The following is an 18668-nucleotide window of genomic DNA, read 5'->3' as shown; positions in this document are numbered from 1 at the left end:
AGACAGGCGCCACCATGACTGATGATATTTCTGTTTCTCAACCAGTCATCGGTTTAGCCCACTAATCATTCAAGCTCTGGGATGGCACAGGAAAACTGCAACCTTCAAAAACTGATGACTAAAGCGTGCTATTTGCATTCGGCCTGGTTACAGAGTGCCTGCTATGGGACAGACTCGGGCCAGGGCCCTGCGAGGCATCTTGGCGTGTCGCACCCCCTCCCCCACACCCTGGGGAGGGCAGGTGACCTTTTAATTTGGGAAATCAGAAAATCGATTCAACAAATGAACCAAGTGGGTTCAGACAGGGATAAAGCCAGGCGTGGTGGCGCACGCCTTTAATCCCAGCACTCCGGAGGCAAAGGCAGGTGGATCTCTGTGAGTTCAAGGTCAGCCTGGTCTACAAAGCGAGTCCAGGACAGCCAAGGCTACACAGAGAAACTGTCTCAATAAAAGTAAAAAAGTGGGGAGCTGTTGAGTTGGCTGCGCAGTTAGGAGGACCTGGCGTTGATTCCTACGTGGATCCTCACAGCCGTCCTTAGCTCCACTAGGGGATCCAATGTCCTCCTCTCCCTCGCACTGTACGCTGCACACAGGCAATACAGACGTACACAGGCAAAAGACCCATATACACAAAACAAAATAACAATAATTTAGGCAGGGCCCAGCACTAGAGAGGAATAGGCATTTGGATCGGTGAGTTTGAGGCCAGACTTGTCTACATAGTGAATTCCAGAACAGCCAGGGCTACATAATGGAGAGGCCTGATCTCAAAACAACAAACAAACAAATAGACTAAGATTTAAGATGGTTTAAGGACCAGAAATACAGCTCAGCAATGAGTGCTTGCTCAGGGTGTTTGAAACCCTGGCTTTAGTCCCCAGAACTTCAAGAAAAAAATAAAAGCAGAATGAGAGAACAAGCGAGCGAGCGAGCAGGCTCTGCCCGCGGGAAGCAACCTCAGCTGCACTTAATGAACAGCATCCTGGGTGCAGAAGGAAACAGTAAACACAGCAGCTGGCTGGGCCTCCACCGCCTGAGATGTGGGCACCAGGATCCCAATACTACAGGAAAAACACAAGGGAGCTTGCTCAAGCACTGCCACACGCAGCCTCCACAGCTGCCCAGCTGCAGTGCTGAGGACGCCTTCCCTCGAAAGTGGGAACTCAGGAAATTGGCTTAACTGTCACTATGAACTCTTGCCCTGCCAGGCTCTGACAACTGCTTTAAGCCAGGCATTCCTTTTTAATTTGTGTGGGTGTGGGTGTGTGCTTGCACTCACGGGCATGTGCATGCGAGTGCATGTGTGTATGCGTGTGTGTGTGTGTGTGTGTGTGTGTGTGTGTGTGTGTGTGTGTGTGCGCGCACTGCATGCATGTGGAGGTGAGAGGATTACTTGCAGGATTTGGTTCCTTCCTTGCATTGTGTGGGTCCCCGGCTTGGTAGCAAGCACTTTGCTGAGCTGATCCATCTTGTCGGCCCCGCTGGGCACTCTCTCTGGGAGCCTTCAAAGCAGCACATACCAGAGTGATGGCGTGTGAGAGGGCGCAGCGCAGCATGTAGCCCGTTTGCCTGAACTCCACCGCAGACACGTCGTCCTCCAGAACGTCCACTTCCAGACTCTTGTTCCTCCAGCACCAGTCCTCGTGCATGATGCTGACTGCAAGGCAAGCACAGGCGCTTGGGCCACACACCACCACGTAACCGGGGACCTGCTAACTAGCGGGCGGCAATGATGGTGTGCACTGTGTCCCAGCACTCTCAAGACTGAGGCAGGAGGATGGAGAGTTCTAAACCAGCCTGAGCTCTAGAGTGAGACCCCGTCTGAAAAGAAAATACACTTTATATAGAAATACCTAGGCAGTCAGCAGTGCTCAAGACAGGGCACAGCCAAAGTGGCCACACTAGTGGCCACTGTCAGTACCAATAAGGAAATCCATCTAGGCCGAAGATGCCAGGCTACAAGATATCCAGGGGTCGCCGGACTTTTTGTAACCATTTTCAGCTGTTTGTATGATTTGTTGTTGTTGTTGTTGTTGTTGTTATGAAAACCGCTGCCCTGGCAGACCCTGAGCTCCTCAGCTCAGGAGATTCTCCCTCCTCAGTCTCCTGTCAGCTTTGCAGGTCTGGACTTCTGGACTCTGCCGGTGGACTGCAAGAAGCAACAGCCAGTATGTGCACGCTATAAAAACAGGCAGCCAGCGCTCTGAGTGGAGTTTGCCAGCTCTTTCCGAGACAGAAAACCACAACCACCAGGGAGAGAAGTCTAGTGGCTGCCACCAGCGGTACACTGGTCCTCAGAAAGGAGGCTCGAGCTGGCTTCCTGAGGGCGGAAGGACACCAGCCTGGGCTACTGCCCTACTGACCAGGCTCTGTGCTTTATGTGGTCTCTCCTTGAAAAAGACTACTGTAGGGGCTGGAGAGATGGTCCAGCGGTTAAAACCACTGACTGTTCTTCCAGAGGTCCTGAGTTCAAATCCCAGAAACTACGTGGTGGCTCACAACCATCTAAATGAGATCAGATGCTCTTTTCTAGCGGGAAGGCAAACATGCAGGCAGAACACAGTATTCATAATAAAGAAATAACTCTTAAAAATAGAAAAAGAAAAGGCTACTATACCATTTCACAGATAAGGTAACAGAGTCTGGGGCAGGGGGAGAGTGACTGGCTGAGGTCACTCTAGAGCTAAGTGGCAGACACAAAAGCAAAAGTAATCATGCTATCTCTGGCATTTAGACATAAAATGATGTATGCCAGGGCACCCTTCCCAGAGCATATGCAGAGCGGGACCTTTGTGACAAGAGGGTCTTATTGCAGGTCAAGGTCCCAGGACAGAGTACACCGGGAAAGGCCTACAACAAGAACAAAGGGGCACAGGCTTGGGGCAACTCACTAACACGTCATGCTCCGCCTTACTTTTGTATTTCCCAGGCAGCACTTTGTCAAATGTGAAAGTCATGGAGTTGACCTTGCCGGAGAGCTGGAGGCTGCGTTTCTCACCCTGGCGGCTCAGGGACTGCAGGGTCACCAACAGGTCACCACAGGTGTCTGTAGAGGAGAGACCGGAGGACCTCACGTGACTGACAAGCTTCTGGGTGCTTAGCCTGAGCAACAAGGCCTGGCGCTGAGTTCAGAAAGCAAGCCTCTCAGCCCCCCAGAGCAGCTTTGGCCCTGTTTCCTCACAGTCAGTGAGGAACCCAGCAACCCAGTTCCCAGTCACCCCAAGGCTGTGGTCAGCAGCAGGCAATGACACTCTGGCAGAGAAGCAGGCCCACAGAGCCCCCTGCTACACCTCTGCCCCGCAGTGCCCCACTGAGACAGCATGGGGCAGACCACCTTTACCTGCATCTATTCACAAACGCCTGCTCCCGGCTCCTCCCACCGCCTCCACCTCCGTTCTCTGAACTACAGGCTCTTGCTTTCAGTTGACACCTTACCCAAACAGGAGACTTTTCCAGAAACAGATGCCAAAAACTGCATGAAGGCCACGTCCATCACAGGCCTGTTGGTCACAGTGAGAGGGAACGTCTGCGGCTTCAGCATCAGCCCGGCTCTGGTCTCGGCCTCAGGTACCACCACCTGTGAGCACAAGACGCCAGGACAGCAGTTCTCAACCTCGTGTCTTGGGGATCCCGGCCATGATTATTCCATTGCTACTTCATAACTCTAATTTTGCTACTGTTATGAATTGTAATGTAAACAGCTGTGTTTCCTGATGGCCTTAAGTGACCCCTGTGAAACGGTCATTTGACCCCTAAAGGGGTTACGACCCACACATTGAGAACCTCTGCACCAGCCACTGCAGGGAGCAGCTCCTCCCCAGGCCGTGAGCCCCTAGAACCTGGGCCTCAAACTAAGTGGACAGTGAAGGGTGCAGGCTCGCTTCCAGCCCAGGTGTGTATTCACAGCAAATATAAGAGCAATATTTCTAAAGTAACACAATCCCAGCCAGGCTTGGCAGCACCAAGCTGAGGCAGAAGGAACACCCAAGCTCCAAGTCAACCTGGGCTGTGTGAAAACAAGTCTCAGAGAGAGTGTGTGTCTCTCATGTCCCCAAGAGACACCTATAGAATCAGGTCATTCTCTTTTCCCATGTACTTGGTTTCTTGTGTGTTACTTTAAGACAGAGGATATGCAGCCCGGACTAGCCTGAAATTCACACTCCTTCTGCTTAGATGCCCCCCCACCTTGCCTCCCCCAGCCCCTACCCCTCACCTCCCCCCAGGCCCCACCCCCTCACCTCCCCCCAGGGCCCCACCCCCTCACCTCCCCCCAGGCCCCACCCCCTCACCTCCCCCCAGGGCCCCACCCCCTCACCTCCCCCCAGGCCCCACCCCCTCACCTCCCCCCAGGCCCCACCCCCTCACCTCCCCCCAGGCCCCACCCTCTCACCTCCCCCCAGGCCCCACCCCCTCACCTCCCCCCAGGCCCCACCCCCTCACCTCCCCCCAGGCCCCACCCCTCACCTCACCCCAGGTCCCACCCCCTCACCTCCCCCCAGGCCCCACCCCCTCACCTCCCCCCAGGTCCCACCCCCTCACCTCACCCCCAGCCCCCACCTCCGTGCAGGGATTGCATGTGTGTACCATCACACTTGGCTCCTTTTTCTGTGTGCCTTTCCCAAGCTCAGAAAAGGGTGGGGAAGGGGACAGATGTCCCTTGTTTTATTGCCAGTAAGGAATTGCCCAACTCGGGGCTTCTGACAGATGAGCTGGTCAGGTGACCACCACCAACAGCTGTCTCCTACAGAAGACAGACCCACTCTAGAAGAGCCAGGCTTAGTGGACACTCCTAGGCCCACCTCACTAGACTGGGAGCACTACTGAGCTGACTGGCAAGCCCTGCCCGTGACCGGAACATGGCTCTCCAAAGTGATCAGGGCCTGCTGTGATAGAAGGCTAACGGGCAGGCTCCCTGGGGCCTGCTGGCTGTCCTGGAGTCAGGAAGTTCCTCCCTGGTCTGGCCAAGCTCTCAGAAGCCACTACCACAAAGTCCAGGAAGGTCCAAGATGGCACGAGCTCGCTCCTAAGCCTGCACACACCTAGTGAGAGAAGTCAGGTGTCTGCCAGTCCCCAGCACTCACATGCAGGAAGGAGGACACTTTGGGAGCCAGGAACAGAAAGGCTCCTTACTGTGCCCCACGGTGGCTCCTAACACTCTGGAAAACCCTTGCTTTTTCTGAGTTTTGGGGTGAGGTGCGAGTGTGTAGAGGCCAGAGGACACCCTGGGTGTTGTTTGCTCAGGAGCCACCTTCCCAGCCCTGACATCTTAAACCAAACACATCACCTACCTGGACTTTGTAGCTCCCCGGTTTTGCTTTAAAGCAAAAGGATCCATGCGCATCAGTCTCCACGGTGACCAAAGGCTTGTCCTTGTCTTGAGCTGACAGGACCACTTTGTATTTACTCATCTGCTTGGTGGTGTCGGGGGAGCGGATGATGGATATCTGACCACAGATGCTGAACCTGCAACCAGAATCCTGGTCATTCCAGCGAGACTCAAATGCGCAGGGCAGGCTCCCGGCAGCCCTGAGACTAGACCTTCTAGAGGCCTTTGTGCCCACTGCAGACTTTGTGCGAGACCCTCCTGCAAAAGTGTGCAGCTGGGGCCCGGGGCAGGGCTGTGTGTGCCCTGGGTAACATGTGCCCCCTTTTCCTCCCTCCTGAATGCTGCCGAAGCTATTTGCAGGAAATCTGCAGGTAATAAAAATGTTTCAGGTAACTGGATCGCTATGGTAACTTAGGCTAACCCTAAAAAAGGAAGAGCTGTCAGCTGTCTGCAAACAAGACCATCAAGCCACCAAAGAGTCCGCCTCATTTGCGGTTAGACGCCACGTGTGGTAAGAGCAAGTGCAAAGTTGAAACAAACTCTTCAGGACTTGAGAGACACAGAGGCCTCTCAAAAAGGCAGAAAAACTCTACAGATGGGAAGGACTCGGATTCCAGCTCCCAGATGAGCAGGTCCCGGCGCTGCCGGAGAAGACCGGCAGGGGTGCCATCAGGCCTTGCTCCCGGTCCATCTGTGGGGGGTGAGGTACAACACCACCTGGAGGCCACTCAGCTCCCCAGCTCACTAACGGCTCCATCTTCTCATCTTAACCTATCACTGGCAAGAAGCATCAGCTGAACTTTCTGCCTCTGCCAGTCGTAGGCTAAGTGTTGGAGAACCAACTGGGCAATCGTGGCGTGTGGCGGTCAGTCACCTCTTGTGCCCACAGGCCACCTCAGGCTCACCACCTGCTTCTGCATGAACTGTCATCCAAAGGCGGTTTCTACATTAACTGGTTAAAAAGTTTTTTTTAAAAAAAATCAGGGCTGCAGAGATGCTCAGTGGTTAAAAGCACACCCTACTCCCCAGAGGAGCCTGGTTCAATTCCCAGCACCCACCTAAGGGTGAAACTCCTTTTGGTCCCAAAGACATTGAGGACAAATGGCTGGGGTGCCTATTAACTTATCAAGTCGGTGGCTGCTGGCTGCCAGGCCCTCCAGCCAGGCTCGCCCGGCTCTTCCCATGTCCAGGCTCCTCCAGCACCGCCCACCCGCTCCACCACTCCCAGTCCCCAGCTTCTCCTTCCTTACAGAACCCAGACATTTCAGCTCTGTGAGAACCCACATGCTCTCCTTGTTCTCTTGCCCCGCCCCCTTCACTCCCTCTGCGCCCCGCCCCTCCCCTCCTGCCCTGCAACCGGGCCATGTGGCTGTGTTCAGTCTAGGCTCGTCTATTCTCTCCTCCAACTCTGGGAGATCTGACACCCTTTTCTGGCCTCCATGGGTACCCATTTACATACATGCACACCCCACACACACACACATATACACACACACCAGAAATATAAACTAATTTAAAAGGAAAAGAAAAAAATCATGGGTCAGGAAGCTGATTCAGTGAGTAAAGGAATTTGGTTATTTGCTATTTGCTGACAAGCCTGACAAACCTGAGTTCAATCCCAGAGACCCATACAGTGGAGAAAGAGAGCCGTTTCCATGTGAATGCCATGTGCGTACACGCAGGCGCACACACACACACACACACACACACACACACACACACGCAAGAAGGTGAGGAGATGACTCAGCAGTTAAGAACACTGTACTTGCAGAGGCCCCGGGTTTGTTCCCAGCACCCACATGGCAGCTCACAGCTGTCTGCAACTCCACTTCCAGGCGATCTGATGCCCTCTTCCGCCCTATGAGGGCACGGCACAGACTCGGTGTATAGATATACATGCAGGCAAGACACACTCATACATATAAAATAAATATAAGAAACTTTAAAAAATTTTTAAATGTAAAAAAAAATTTAATGTAGTTTTATAATGTAAAAACTAAATAAACAAAAGGAAGGTAAGAAATATCCATGTGTTAAGGAGGCAAATGCAGGCTGGGATGAAGCTTGGTGACAGCGCATTTGCCTGTGCACAAAGTTCTAGGTTTGATCCCAACACCGTCCAAAAGTAAATGTAAATGTGTTAGCTGGTCCCTGGGTCCTCCAAGAAGTAATGAGTTTTCCAAAGACATTCAAATGTCATTTTTCCTCACTTTGGTTTAAATACTACACTTTAAAAAAGAAAATTCTTAGCTATACACTCCCAAGGCTGGGGCCTGCCAGCGCGTGCCTAGACTTTCTAAGCTGATCATTTATCAAGCGCACTGGCTTGTCATTCACAGCCCCGCCAGCGCCCAGCTCTAAGGCACGCCCTGCCTCCATCTTCTCCAAAGCACCGCCACAGGCTCCTACCTGCACCTCTGCCAGCACGCTGGCTTCCCACCAACTCCTACCCACCCCAGCAGCCAGAAAGAAAAGGATTTAAACTCGCATCTCTACCGGACCCTGCTAACCCCCATGGCCTCAGCGGGCAACAATGTCCCTGTGCTGCAGGTCCAAAGGCTTTCTGACCTCATCGCTGGCCTCTGCCTCACTGGCTCAGCTTCTTCTGCCCCGCCCCTCCCCTCCGAACACGCAGGCTGCCTTCCTGCCTCGGAAGCCTTGCACCTTCTTCCCACGGTCCTCCAAAGGCCTCCGAGCTACCACCCCCGGCCCAGTCTACGTAAGGTCTTCTCAGAGCAGCCCAATCTCTTGCTGGCATAATTCAAACTTGCAGGCATCTCTCTTTGGCCATCTCCCCAGGGAGCTGACAGCCCTGTCTTTACCATTTGGTTCCGTTACTTGTTACATCGCCCAAAAACAGCTGCACAGAGCTGCTCACGGGAGTCCACAGGTAGTGTTTGCTTATCTAGTGTGGATTTTCTAGCACAAAAGCAAAGAGGGGAGGGGAAAAAGACTTGAACCCAAGAATTACTTTCTAAGGATGATTTACTTGCTGGTCTTTTAGAGCTGAGGGTCACTGGGCATCCTTGGTGACAAGGCTCGTGGATTCTGTCTACGCGGGCTCTGCTCCTAGCATTGTTGTTAGTAGCCACCTTGTCCCAAACACTCACTTTCTTAGCTCCTGTGGCCTCACCCAGGTAGGCTCCCCAGCCCACGCCTACAACGCTGGCATTCCACTTCCAGCTGACCTAAGAATGCCAATCATCAGGATGTACACAGATCCAAGCATCTGGGAGAGTGTGCCACCTAGTGGTTTGTGGCGCCAAACCTGAACCCTCATCACTGGTGCACAGCAACACCTCTCATAGGCTGCAAACTCCTAATACTGTCCCATTCTGTCCTTGATATGCACATAATCAGGTGACTAAGTGAGGAACTCTGCCAATGGCCAGAAACACTTCCCAGTACACCTCTGCATCTATCTACCACCAACCCCACAGAACCCTCCAGGGTCAGCCGAGGAAAGCACTCACAGGGAGGGCCGACTTCAAAGAGCTTTTTCTAACATACATGGATGAATGGATGGATGGATGGATGGATGTCTAGATAGATAGATAGATAGATAGACAGACAGACAGACAGACAGACAGGCAACCTTCTTCCACCATGTGGCTCCCAAGGACCAAATTCAATCATCAGGCTTGGCAGAAAGCTTACTACCATTTTCTCGGTCCTTCTTTTCCTACCTTAGCAAACCCTTTAGCTTGAAAGCAAAAGAAAACAGCGTTAAGTGTCCAACATGTAAGAGCCTGCAGCCCTCATCTTTCCAAAAGAAAGGCAGCCTGACTCTCACCAGCTGTCGGAACTGGATGTGACTCCTAGGCAGAAACAGAGGCAGATCAAAGCTCACTTTCTTCTCCACTGCTACCACGGGGAGCTGGGACACACCCAGGACTGTGCGCAGCCTGTGCGCAAGCTAACTTTATGCCAAGGTGACACATGCTGGCGCCATTTGGGAAGAGGAAACCTCAACTGAGAAAGCAGCCCCACCACACTGGCCTGTGGGCAAGCCTGTGGTTCATCTTGACTGACACTGACGTGGGAGGGCCCAGCCCACTGAGAGCGGTGCCACCCCCTAGGCAGGTTGTCTAAGAAAGGAGGCTGAGCAAGCCAGCAAGCAACCCTCAGGGCCTGTGTACGCCAAATAAACCCTTTCCTCCTCAGGCTGTTTCAGGTCCTGCTGTCTCCTCACAGCAATCCGACCCCTAACTAGACAGCACGCTCACCCTGTGGCGATGAGGTCGGCCAGCTGTGGGGTGTTGGGTGCAATCTTGATGGTGACCATCTCAAAGTAGAGGTGTTCCTTCTGGGCATGGATGGTGTACGTGCCTGTCGTGATGTTCTCCAGGCGGAAGGAGCCATCAGCTTTTGTTTTAACTGTGAAGCCAAAGTACGTAAACAAAAGATGAGCCCCCCCCCCCCAAGGCTTGCACCCTAACAGGTACATGAATGTATAGCACTTTTATAAGGCCCCCGACGTTGTCCCTTGTGTCTGTAGCAATCCATGATGCGAAACAAGCCCTCTGAGCAGGCTCAGGACCACCATGGCCGCCTACCTTTAATCTGGTTGTTCAGGGTGACCACAGCCTCCGGGACGCCTTCTCCTTCAGGTCCGTTCAACACTCTCCCAGTGACAGAGAAGCCCATGACGTGGAACACGGGCTGCGAAGCGAAGAATAGAAGGTGTTCACGTGACCACGCCACCAGGATTCCTCCTGCCTAGCACATGGTCCGTGTGCTGGCCCCCTCGCCTCCCTCTCAGCCCTGTCTCCCTCACAGCCTCTGTCTTCTCAGCTGCCTTTCCCAGGCAGGAAGCTAGCCTGCAGTTGTGTGTTTGCCCAGCGCTGCCCTCACCTGCCCCGCCCCACCATCCATATGTCCCCACTTTGGTAAACCCGACCCGTCTCCATCCTCTCAAACACAAACCACAGGCCTGGGACCCCTGGCTTCTCCCTTCAGCATTACCTGAAACCCCAGCCTATTTCACCAATATCTCCTAAGAGCGATGGCCCTCCTTCCCTTTCAAAGGCCGAGAGTCCTCACCTGACAGCCAGAACCCAGGCCTAGACAGGTTCCTTCCAACTCAGCTTCCTCTCGAGTGGCTCCACACAGCCCTGGGCCTTGTCTGTGTGTGCCCTGACCACTGGGAGCACCGAGCCTGGGCTCTCCCGGGAGGCCCTCAGCTCCAAGCCCCCTGACACTTGGCTCCTCAAGTGAGACATCAGCAACCTAATTCTGTATCTTCATCAAACTCCGCAGGGCCTAAATGCATGTTCGATCTCCTCCTTCCCCTCCTCCTCTCATTGAAATGTAGACTTTGTAGGCTCAGTGGAGCCTGTCCTAGCTCAGCTACCTGCTACACTGCAGCACTCAGTAAGTGCCTCTTGGCTGGGCAAATGCAGGCACTATCTGAAGGAGAGCCTGAAAGTGGGATCATGTTAGCCAGGCACGACAGCACACTCACACTTACAATGCAAGCACAAGGTGTGACTGTGCAGGGCACGGTGGCCCACACCTGTGATCTCAGCACTCAGGAGGCACACACCTGTGATCTCAGCACTCAGGAGGCACACACCTGTGATCTCAGCACTCAGGAGGCACACACCTGTGATCTCAGCACTCAGGAGGCACACACCTGTGATCTCAGCACTCAGGAGGCACACACCTGTGATCTCAGCACTCAGGAGGCACTCACCTGTGATCTCAGCACCCAGGAGGCACACACCTGTGATCTAAGCACCCAGGAGGTACATATTTGTCAGCACTCAGGAGGCACACACACCTGTCATCTAAGCACTCAGGAGACATACACCTGGGATCTCAGCACTCAGGAGGCACACACCTGTGATTTCAGGAGGCACACACTTGTCATCTCAGCACTCAGGAGGCACACACCTGTGATCTCAGCACTCAGGAGGCACACACCTGTGATCTCAGCACTCAGGAGGCACACACTTGTCATCTCAGCACTCAGGAGGCACACACCTGTGGTCTTAGCATTCAGGAGGCACACACCTGTCATCTAAGCACTCAGGAGGCACACACCTGTCATCTAAGCACTCAGGAGGCACACACCTGTGGTCTTAGCACTCAGGAGGCACACACCTGTCATCTAAGCACTCAGGAGGCACACACCTGTGGTCTTAGCACTCAGGAGGCACACACCTGTCATCTAAGCACTCAGGAGGCACACACCTGTGATCTCAGCACTCAGGAGGCACACACCTGTGATCTCAGCACTCAGGAGGCACACACCTGTGATCTCAGCACTCAGGAGGCACACACCTGTGATCTAAGCACCCAGGAGGCACACATTTGTCAGCACTCAGGAGGCACACACACCTGTCATCTAAGCACTCAGGAGACATACACCTGGGATCTCAGCACTCAGGAGGCACACACCTGTGATTTCAGGAGGCACACACTTGTCATCTCAGCACTCAGGAGGCACACACCTGTGGTCTTAGCATTCAGGAGGCACACACCTGTGGTCTTAGCATTCAGGAGGCACACACCTGTCATCTAAGCACTCAGGAGGCACACACCTGTCATCTAAGCACTCAGGAGGCACACACCTGTCATCTAAGCACTCAGGAGGCACACACCTGTGATCTCAGCACTCAGGAGGCACACACCTGTGATCTCAGCACTCAGGAGGCACACACCTGTGATCTTAGCACTCAGGAGGCACACACCTGTGATCTCAGCACTCAGGAGGCACACACCTGTGATCTCAGCACTCAGGAGGCACACACCTGTGATCTAAGCACCCAGGAGGCACACATTTGTCAGCACTCAGGAGGCACACACACCTGTCATCTAAGCACTCAGGAGGCACACACTTGTCATCTCAGCACTCAGGAGGCACACACCTGTGGTCTTAGCACTCAGGAGGCACACACCTGTCATCTAAGCACTCAGGAGGCACACACCTGTGATCTCAGCACTCAGGAGGCACACACCTGTGGTCTTAGCATTCAGGAGGCACACACCTGTCATCTAAGCACTCAGGAGGCACACACTTGTCATCTCAGCACTCAGGAGGCACACACCTGTGGTCTTAGCACTCAGGAGGCACACACCTGTCATCTAAGCACTCAGGAGGCACACACCTGTCATCTAAGCACTCAGAAGGCACACACCTGTGATCTCAGCACTCAGGAGGCACACACCTGTCATCTAAGCACTCAGGAGGCACACACCTGTGGTCTTAGCACTCAGGAGGCACACACCTGTCATCTAAGCACTCAGGAGGCACACACCTGCCATCTCAGCACTCAGGTGGCCAGGAGGATCAAAAGTTTAAGGCCAGCCTGGAACACACAGTGGTACTTTCTCAAAACAAAAAAAGAGAGAGTGTGTAAGGGAGGGAGGAATAAGAAAATGGTTTCCTTTTTTATTCAGGGAAAATCCTTCTGTAAATAAATGATAAGTCAGCTATGATTCCCTTATTAATTAATTCACATATCCAACAAATGTTATCTAAGGCACTTACCATGAGCCAGGTGCTGAAGCACCCATGTGAGGTTGGGCTGCTTCCTGGCCTGATGGAACATTCTAGGCCCTCACTTGAAACTCCAAGTTCTACCTGTTAAAACTTACATTTGCCCTCTATCTGCCCAAGTACTTGCTGCACCCTTCCTGAATGGTTGTACAGGTAAGATCAGCTCAAGGCTCAGTTCCCAGGCCTCCTGTTGCTGCAGTCAGATGCCCTGCACAATCTTAGAGGGAGGGGCCAGCTCCCTTGACTCTGTGACGTCTTAGCAGACTGCTTTTCAGTACATTATGAAACACAGAGAATGACTTTTCACTAACTAACCCAGGTGCCCTTGGGTACTTCCTCTTTGTTGCAAGCTGCCAGCAGGGACCACTTATCAGCCCTGTCATTAAACAGGCAGAAGAATAATGAAAGCACATTTACCATGTTTTCTGAACACCTCGACACCGCCCATGCTCCCTGTGCTCATGTGGTTACTGCCCTGGCCCTGTAACTGCCTCCTGGATTCCACTCCGGCCCAGGCCAGCCTTCCTCACTGCACCTCTCCTCGGCAGCACCCGAGCGCAGCAGCGTAAGAACAAAGTGCCCAGAAGCTCTGCGCTATCACCTCCCCACTCCTCCTCTGTTCTCACTTCCCTTCCCTCCCTCCCCCTCCCTCCTCCCCTCTACTCCAGCTTCCCTGGGCTCCTCACCCCTCCCAGAGCCTCAGACCGTCCAGGCACACTGCCGCCTTGAGGCCTTTGCATTCACCACAAGGCCTAGGTATAACTCTCCTGCTCCCCTACGACTGCAGCTCAGTCACCTTCAGAGAGGCCTCCAGACATCCAATGTAGCCCTGAACCCCTGCCCTGAACTGTATGTCCCTCCTTCTGTCCCAGAGAGCGCTACCACCTTCTATACACACTAACTTGTTTATCTAAACAGGCACTGGCTCCTCGCATCACTTAAAAGTAGCTTCCAGAAAGACTATTGAGCCGTTAGGCCCCTTCTGAACAGCCAACATGGAACAGAACTCAAGACATCTCGCTGAAAGGTAGGACTGGCCATGGCCCTAGCTAGCTCTGCTCAAGATGAAGATGCTGTGTAAGAGAGGGGGGCTATCCAGTGGGCCCCAGGCTCTGGCATGGAGTCCCACTTCCTCCGACAGCCATTCTGGGCAGATGCTGATGTGCACGTGTCTGTAACATCTGTGCCCTGAGCCGGGACCCCAAACGCCTGTCTCCAGAGCACTGGGAGGCCTCACCTCGATTCTCAGGCTGTCGTGCTCCACGGTGAAGTCGAGCCTGGAAGGTGCCACATCGAAAGTGATCCTCTCCCCTCTGTAGAACGGCACCTAGGAGGAGGGGTCTGGTGACTCCGAGGAACCTACAGCCCAGTGCTGCCAACAGGATTCACGTAGGTCTAGCAGCCAGAACCGCCCGAGGGCTGGGGGGCCCAGTTGCTGGTGGTCTAAGGGAAGCCCTGCGCTCTACCGTGACAGAGGGAACCCTTCTGCCCAGTGCAAACACACGTGCAAGAGTTTCTCACTGCAGAGCCGTTCAGGTGCTGGAGTCCCTGCATGTGCATCCTAAAACACCTGGTGGGCAGGTCCAAGTCTGAATCCAAGATCCAGTACATCTCATGCATGCCTTACAGAGACACGGGCTGATGGCAAACTTAACAGTGCCCTTAGAATTTAGTGTTTTAGGTCTGGGGTTTGTGGTTTTAGGGACACTCAATCGATCCCTGCCAGGCCGAGTGTGCATGGATGACGGGCCTACCATCTGGTTGTTCAGTATCTATTACTCATTTGGATCTTAAGCTCCCCCAAAGGTCCATGTGCTAGCACATCTCAGGATAGCTATGGATGTGGCCAACACATCTGGAAACAAGCAGGGTCATAACGCAAAGTCAAAAGGCTAGCCACTCCTGCGCTTGAGGCATGCTTGTCACACTGTGCAGAGGTGGCTGGCGCCTTCAGGAGCCAGGGCCTGATGGAAGGAGGTCACACCACGGGCAGCATGCTCTTGAAGAATGTTCCAGCCCTTCTGCTCCCCCAATTTTGCGCACCCCAGCCTCCACGAAGCAAATAGGTTTCCGCTACCACGGGCTTTGGCCTCACCCTATAGCTTCCCCTCAGCCCCTAAAGCAAAAGGGACTGAAACCACCACCCAAGGCAAACCTTTGTCCCTTTAGGTTGATTTACCTCAAGGTGTGTGTCATCATTTGGAAAGCTGACTCACAGGACACCCAAAGGCTCTTATCAAACCATCTCGTACCGAGCAGATAGAGAGCCACTCACTCACCACAGTGTAGCCCCCACTCGGCAAGGAATAGAAAGAAAACGAGCCATCTTCTTTGGAGACCGCGTAGCACAGATAAACCAGGCTCTCATCTGGAGGCTGGAAGCCAGACACTGGGGACACATTGCAGCCCAGGACGTCCTGCGTGAGGGAAGAAGAGACGGGCCTGTTCCATGTCCGTGTTCCGAGTACTCCACAGCCAACTTACAGAGGTCAATGCATGGGTTCCTCAAGGCAGGGGATCCATGCAGGCAAGGGAAGGCAGCTTCAGAAGCTAAAGATGGGCAGTCTTCTTAGGAAACATGCCAAGGCTCTGCCCTCAACAATAAGGAAACTGGCCAAGGAAGGGAAGTGACACATTCAAGATGCCACAGAGCAAAGGGTGTTTATCAGAACCTGACACTGTGTGAACCTCCTCAAAATCTGGGTGCCCCCTAACTCCATGGTCTAACGGTACAATCAGTCATTTTAGACCTGGTGTCCTTAAACATCCAGGCCACAAACCAACAGTTATTGCTATGTTCAACGATGGGCCCCAGCCTGCCACCCGCACCCCCTGACACAAACAAACAGTTACTGGTATGTTCAGTGATGGGCGCCAGCCTGCCACCCCCATCCCCGATCTTGGTTCTTTACTTTTCTACGCTTCTTACCTCTTTGTTCACTAAAGAAGAAAAGAGAAGAAACTTCACCCCTTTCATGGGCTCCCCGTCGCTGCGGACAGAGCCGGACACGTTATAGCCAGCCACTGTGAGGGGACCGGCTGCATTAGCATTGGAGTTCGTCACACGTACCGTGGTGCTGGCCTAGAACAGGAAGAGGTCTTGGCTTCAACAGCACTGAACCCTGACAACCAACCCAGTGGCTGACGCCAGCAGTCCCCGCACTGGGACGCTGAGGTAGGAAAATCATTGTGAATTTGAGGCCGGTCTGGGCTACAGTGTGACAATCTCAAAAGGAAATAGAAAATAAAATTAAATAAATAAATAAATAAAATAAACCCTTTCAGAATACCCAACAACACAAGGACATGTTTAAAATTTGAACTAAAAAAATGAGTGTAAGCCGGGTGTGGTGGTGTACACCTTTAATCCCAGTACTCAGGAGGCAGAGACAGGGGGATTGCTGAGTTTGAGGCCAGCCTGGTCTACAAGGCCAGTCCGCTAGACAGAGAAACCATCTCAAAAAACAAACAAACAAAAAAAAAACAAAAACCAAAAAAACAAAGGAAGAATCAACAACAACAAAAAAGTCTACATATATGTCTAACCCACACCTGGCTGAAGCAACAGAGAACCCACAGCCAAGTAGAGAATGACGCAACTGCTGTGGGTTCTGTGTTGAGAGCAGGTGTGAACATGCTGTGGAACGCATGTGGCGCTCAGAGGGCAGCCTGGACAGTCAGTTCTAGCCATCCACCGTGTTTGCGGCAGAGCAGCTTGTGGTTTCAGCTGTGTACGTGAGACTGGGAGACCCAGGAACTAAGCGGGATTCCCCCGTGCCCGCGGACTGCAGGTGCATCCGCCACAGACTCATCTTTTACATGGGCTTTGCGATCCAAGCTTGGGTCACCAGGTTTGCGTGGCAAGCACTTTACCCGCCGAGCCATCTTCCCAGCCCTGCAAGTTCTTTTTTTCTATGCACAATGAAATGAAGAGAAGCAGGTGACAAGGAGGCCCTGTGCATGGTGACTCTGCTCTGACAGGTCCCCTCCTTCCAGAACTGCTTTGCTCCATTCCTTCATGTTCTTCTTATAGCCTGACTTCTTTTCAAATTAAAATTATCTATTTGCTGGGGGAGGGGTGCAGGCCACAGTGTGTGTAAGAGGTTGGAGAACAACTAGGAGTCTCTCCTTCCACCACGCGGGATCAAACTCGGGTCTTTAGGCTTGGCAGCAAGCACTTTACCCCAGCCCCCAGCCCAGTTTGTTCTGTATTGAGCAAGCTGGTTTCTCCCCTTTTTACTGCTGCACTGAGGCTTCACACAAAATGCAATCCCCAGAAACCGAGCAATGCCCCTGCTCACCCAAAACCTGACAGAGACAAAGCCAAGGCCAGAACCCCTGCTCCCTCAGGGTCACCAACAGCCCATGACAGGACAGAACCGAGGCCACAGGCACTGTCCCTCAGTGATTGTTAGCCTCACTTACAGCATCATGCTCTATTTCTATTTTTATACAAAAAGTATTTAATTACTATAATATATTTGAAATCGGTCCTTATATGAGATTTCAAATGTTCATAATCTTTAGATATTCTTTGGGCTGTTGGGTTGTTTTATTTTGAGACAGGATCTCAATTATAGCAAAGGCTGGTCTAAACCACTATGTGGCTCCGGCTGGCCAAAGCCTCACAGCGAGCCTCCTGCGCCAGAGTCCGAGTGCTAGGATCCCAGGTGCGCGTCATTTGGCTCTGATGCTCTTTCAATGAATGCTGCTAACATCTCAACCACTTTTGATAAAAATTTCAAATACAAAGCAGAACAAAAGATGAAAATTTAAACCAGCAAGGAAATCATTGCTTTTTCTCTCCTTGAAACAAGGAGTTTTCTCTGGCTTGCACACCCGCTTCGCTGCTGCTGCTGCTGCTGCCACTCAGGATGCAAAGGCCTGTTCTCCCCTTAACAATCAAGGCCCTTTGAGAGAGCTCACTCTATCTGGGTGTATGGACAACAGGCCTCTAGAATAGTTAGCATATTTGTAGCTCTCTGTTTTGGACAGAAAAAAAAAACCAAATTTCACTGGGAATTTCTGGTGTTGCCTTAGCACAAAACAGGGACAGTGGATGGCGGAGGACTTCACAATACCAGAAAAGAAACCAGCAGCAGAGGCAGCCCTGCACAGGGGAGTTAGCCCTGGTATCACCCCCACATCTGCTCCCAAAAGACAGCGCCATGGCACAGCCACACCATGGGTCAGAGCTCACCTCCTTCAGCGCCCAGGTCGGGTGAGTCGCCAGGATTTCATAATCTCCAGGAAGAACTTTAAAAAACGCGAACCTAAGAAAAAGAACAGCGCTCACTCACCCCGAGTCTTAGACAGGCACCATGTGGGAGTTAGTGTAAGCTTCCAATAGCTGCTCCATCCCGTTCCGTCCACACTGCTCACGGAACACGCCCCGGGTGCCAGGGGGCAGAGAGAGCCACTCTGTACAGAGAGCCGGCACCCCCAGAGTCTCCAGGAGGCCCGGCATAAGCTCTCGATCAGACTGGTGTGAGCCGGAAGGAGAGGGGAGGGGAAGCATCTAAGAGCTGCGAAGGGGAAGGGAGGAGCTGTGCGGAAGGAAGAGAGCAAACCCCAGGCTGAGGCAGATGGCTGACACAAGAGGATACTAGGGCCAGGCGTGGCAATGTGCACTGTGATCCCTGTGTTCAGGAGGCTGAGACAGGAGAGTTGGAAACTCAAGGGTAGGGGCTAGAGAGATGTTTCGGTGGCTCTTCCAGGGGACCCACGCTTGGTCCCATAACTGTAGGTAATTCCAGTTCTAAGGGATCCAATGTTCTCTTCTGCCTTTCATATGCACCAGGCATGCAGTGCTGTCTGTCCAGCAGACATGCAGGCAGG

The 18668-nt window shown here is 52.9% G+C and overlaps 1 protein-coding gene across 1 annotated transcript in view; it reads right to left on the bottom strand.

Annotated features, from left to right (window-relative positions):
- The window catches only part of LOC311592637 (BOS complex subunit NOMO1), a 56309-nt gene that overhangs the window by 25586 nt on the left and 12055 nt on the right, over positions 1–18668 (bottom strand). The window contains exons 6-15 of the mRNA XM_084773306.1: positions 18031–18103; positions 15760–15912; positions 15110–15247; positions 14068–14157; positions 9883–9988; positions 9553–9703; positions 5289–5463; positions 3436–3577; positions 2915–3046; positions 1521–1657 (exon numbers count right to left, since the gene is read on the bottom strand). Of these exons, the coding sequence (XP_084629432.1) occupies positions 1521–1657; positions 2915–3046; positions 3436–3577; positions 5289–5463; positions 9553–9703; positions 9883–9988; positions 14068–14157; positions 15110–15247; positions 15760–15912; positions 18031–18103 (1297 nt within the window). The remainder of the gene's footprint in view (positions 1–1520; positions 1658–2914; positions 3047–3435; positions 3578–5288; positions 5464–9552; positions 9704–9882; positions 9989–14067; positions 14158–15109; positions 15248–15759; positions 15913–18030; positions 18104–18668) is intronic.

The sequence above is a fragment of the Acomys minous genome, assembly GCF_964271855.1.
Source record: "Acomys minous genome assembly, chromosome: 2".
NCBI lineage: Eukaryota > Metazoa > Chordata > Mammalia > Rodentia > Muridae > Acomys > Acomys minous.
Note: the sequence above shows the minus strand (reverse complement) of the source record. Positions and strands in the feature narration are given on the sequence as shown.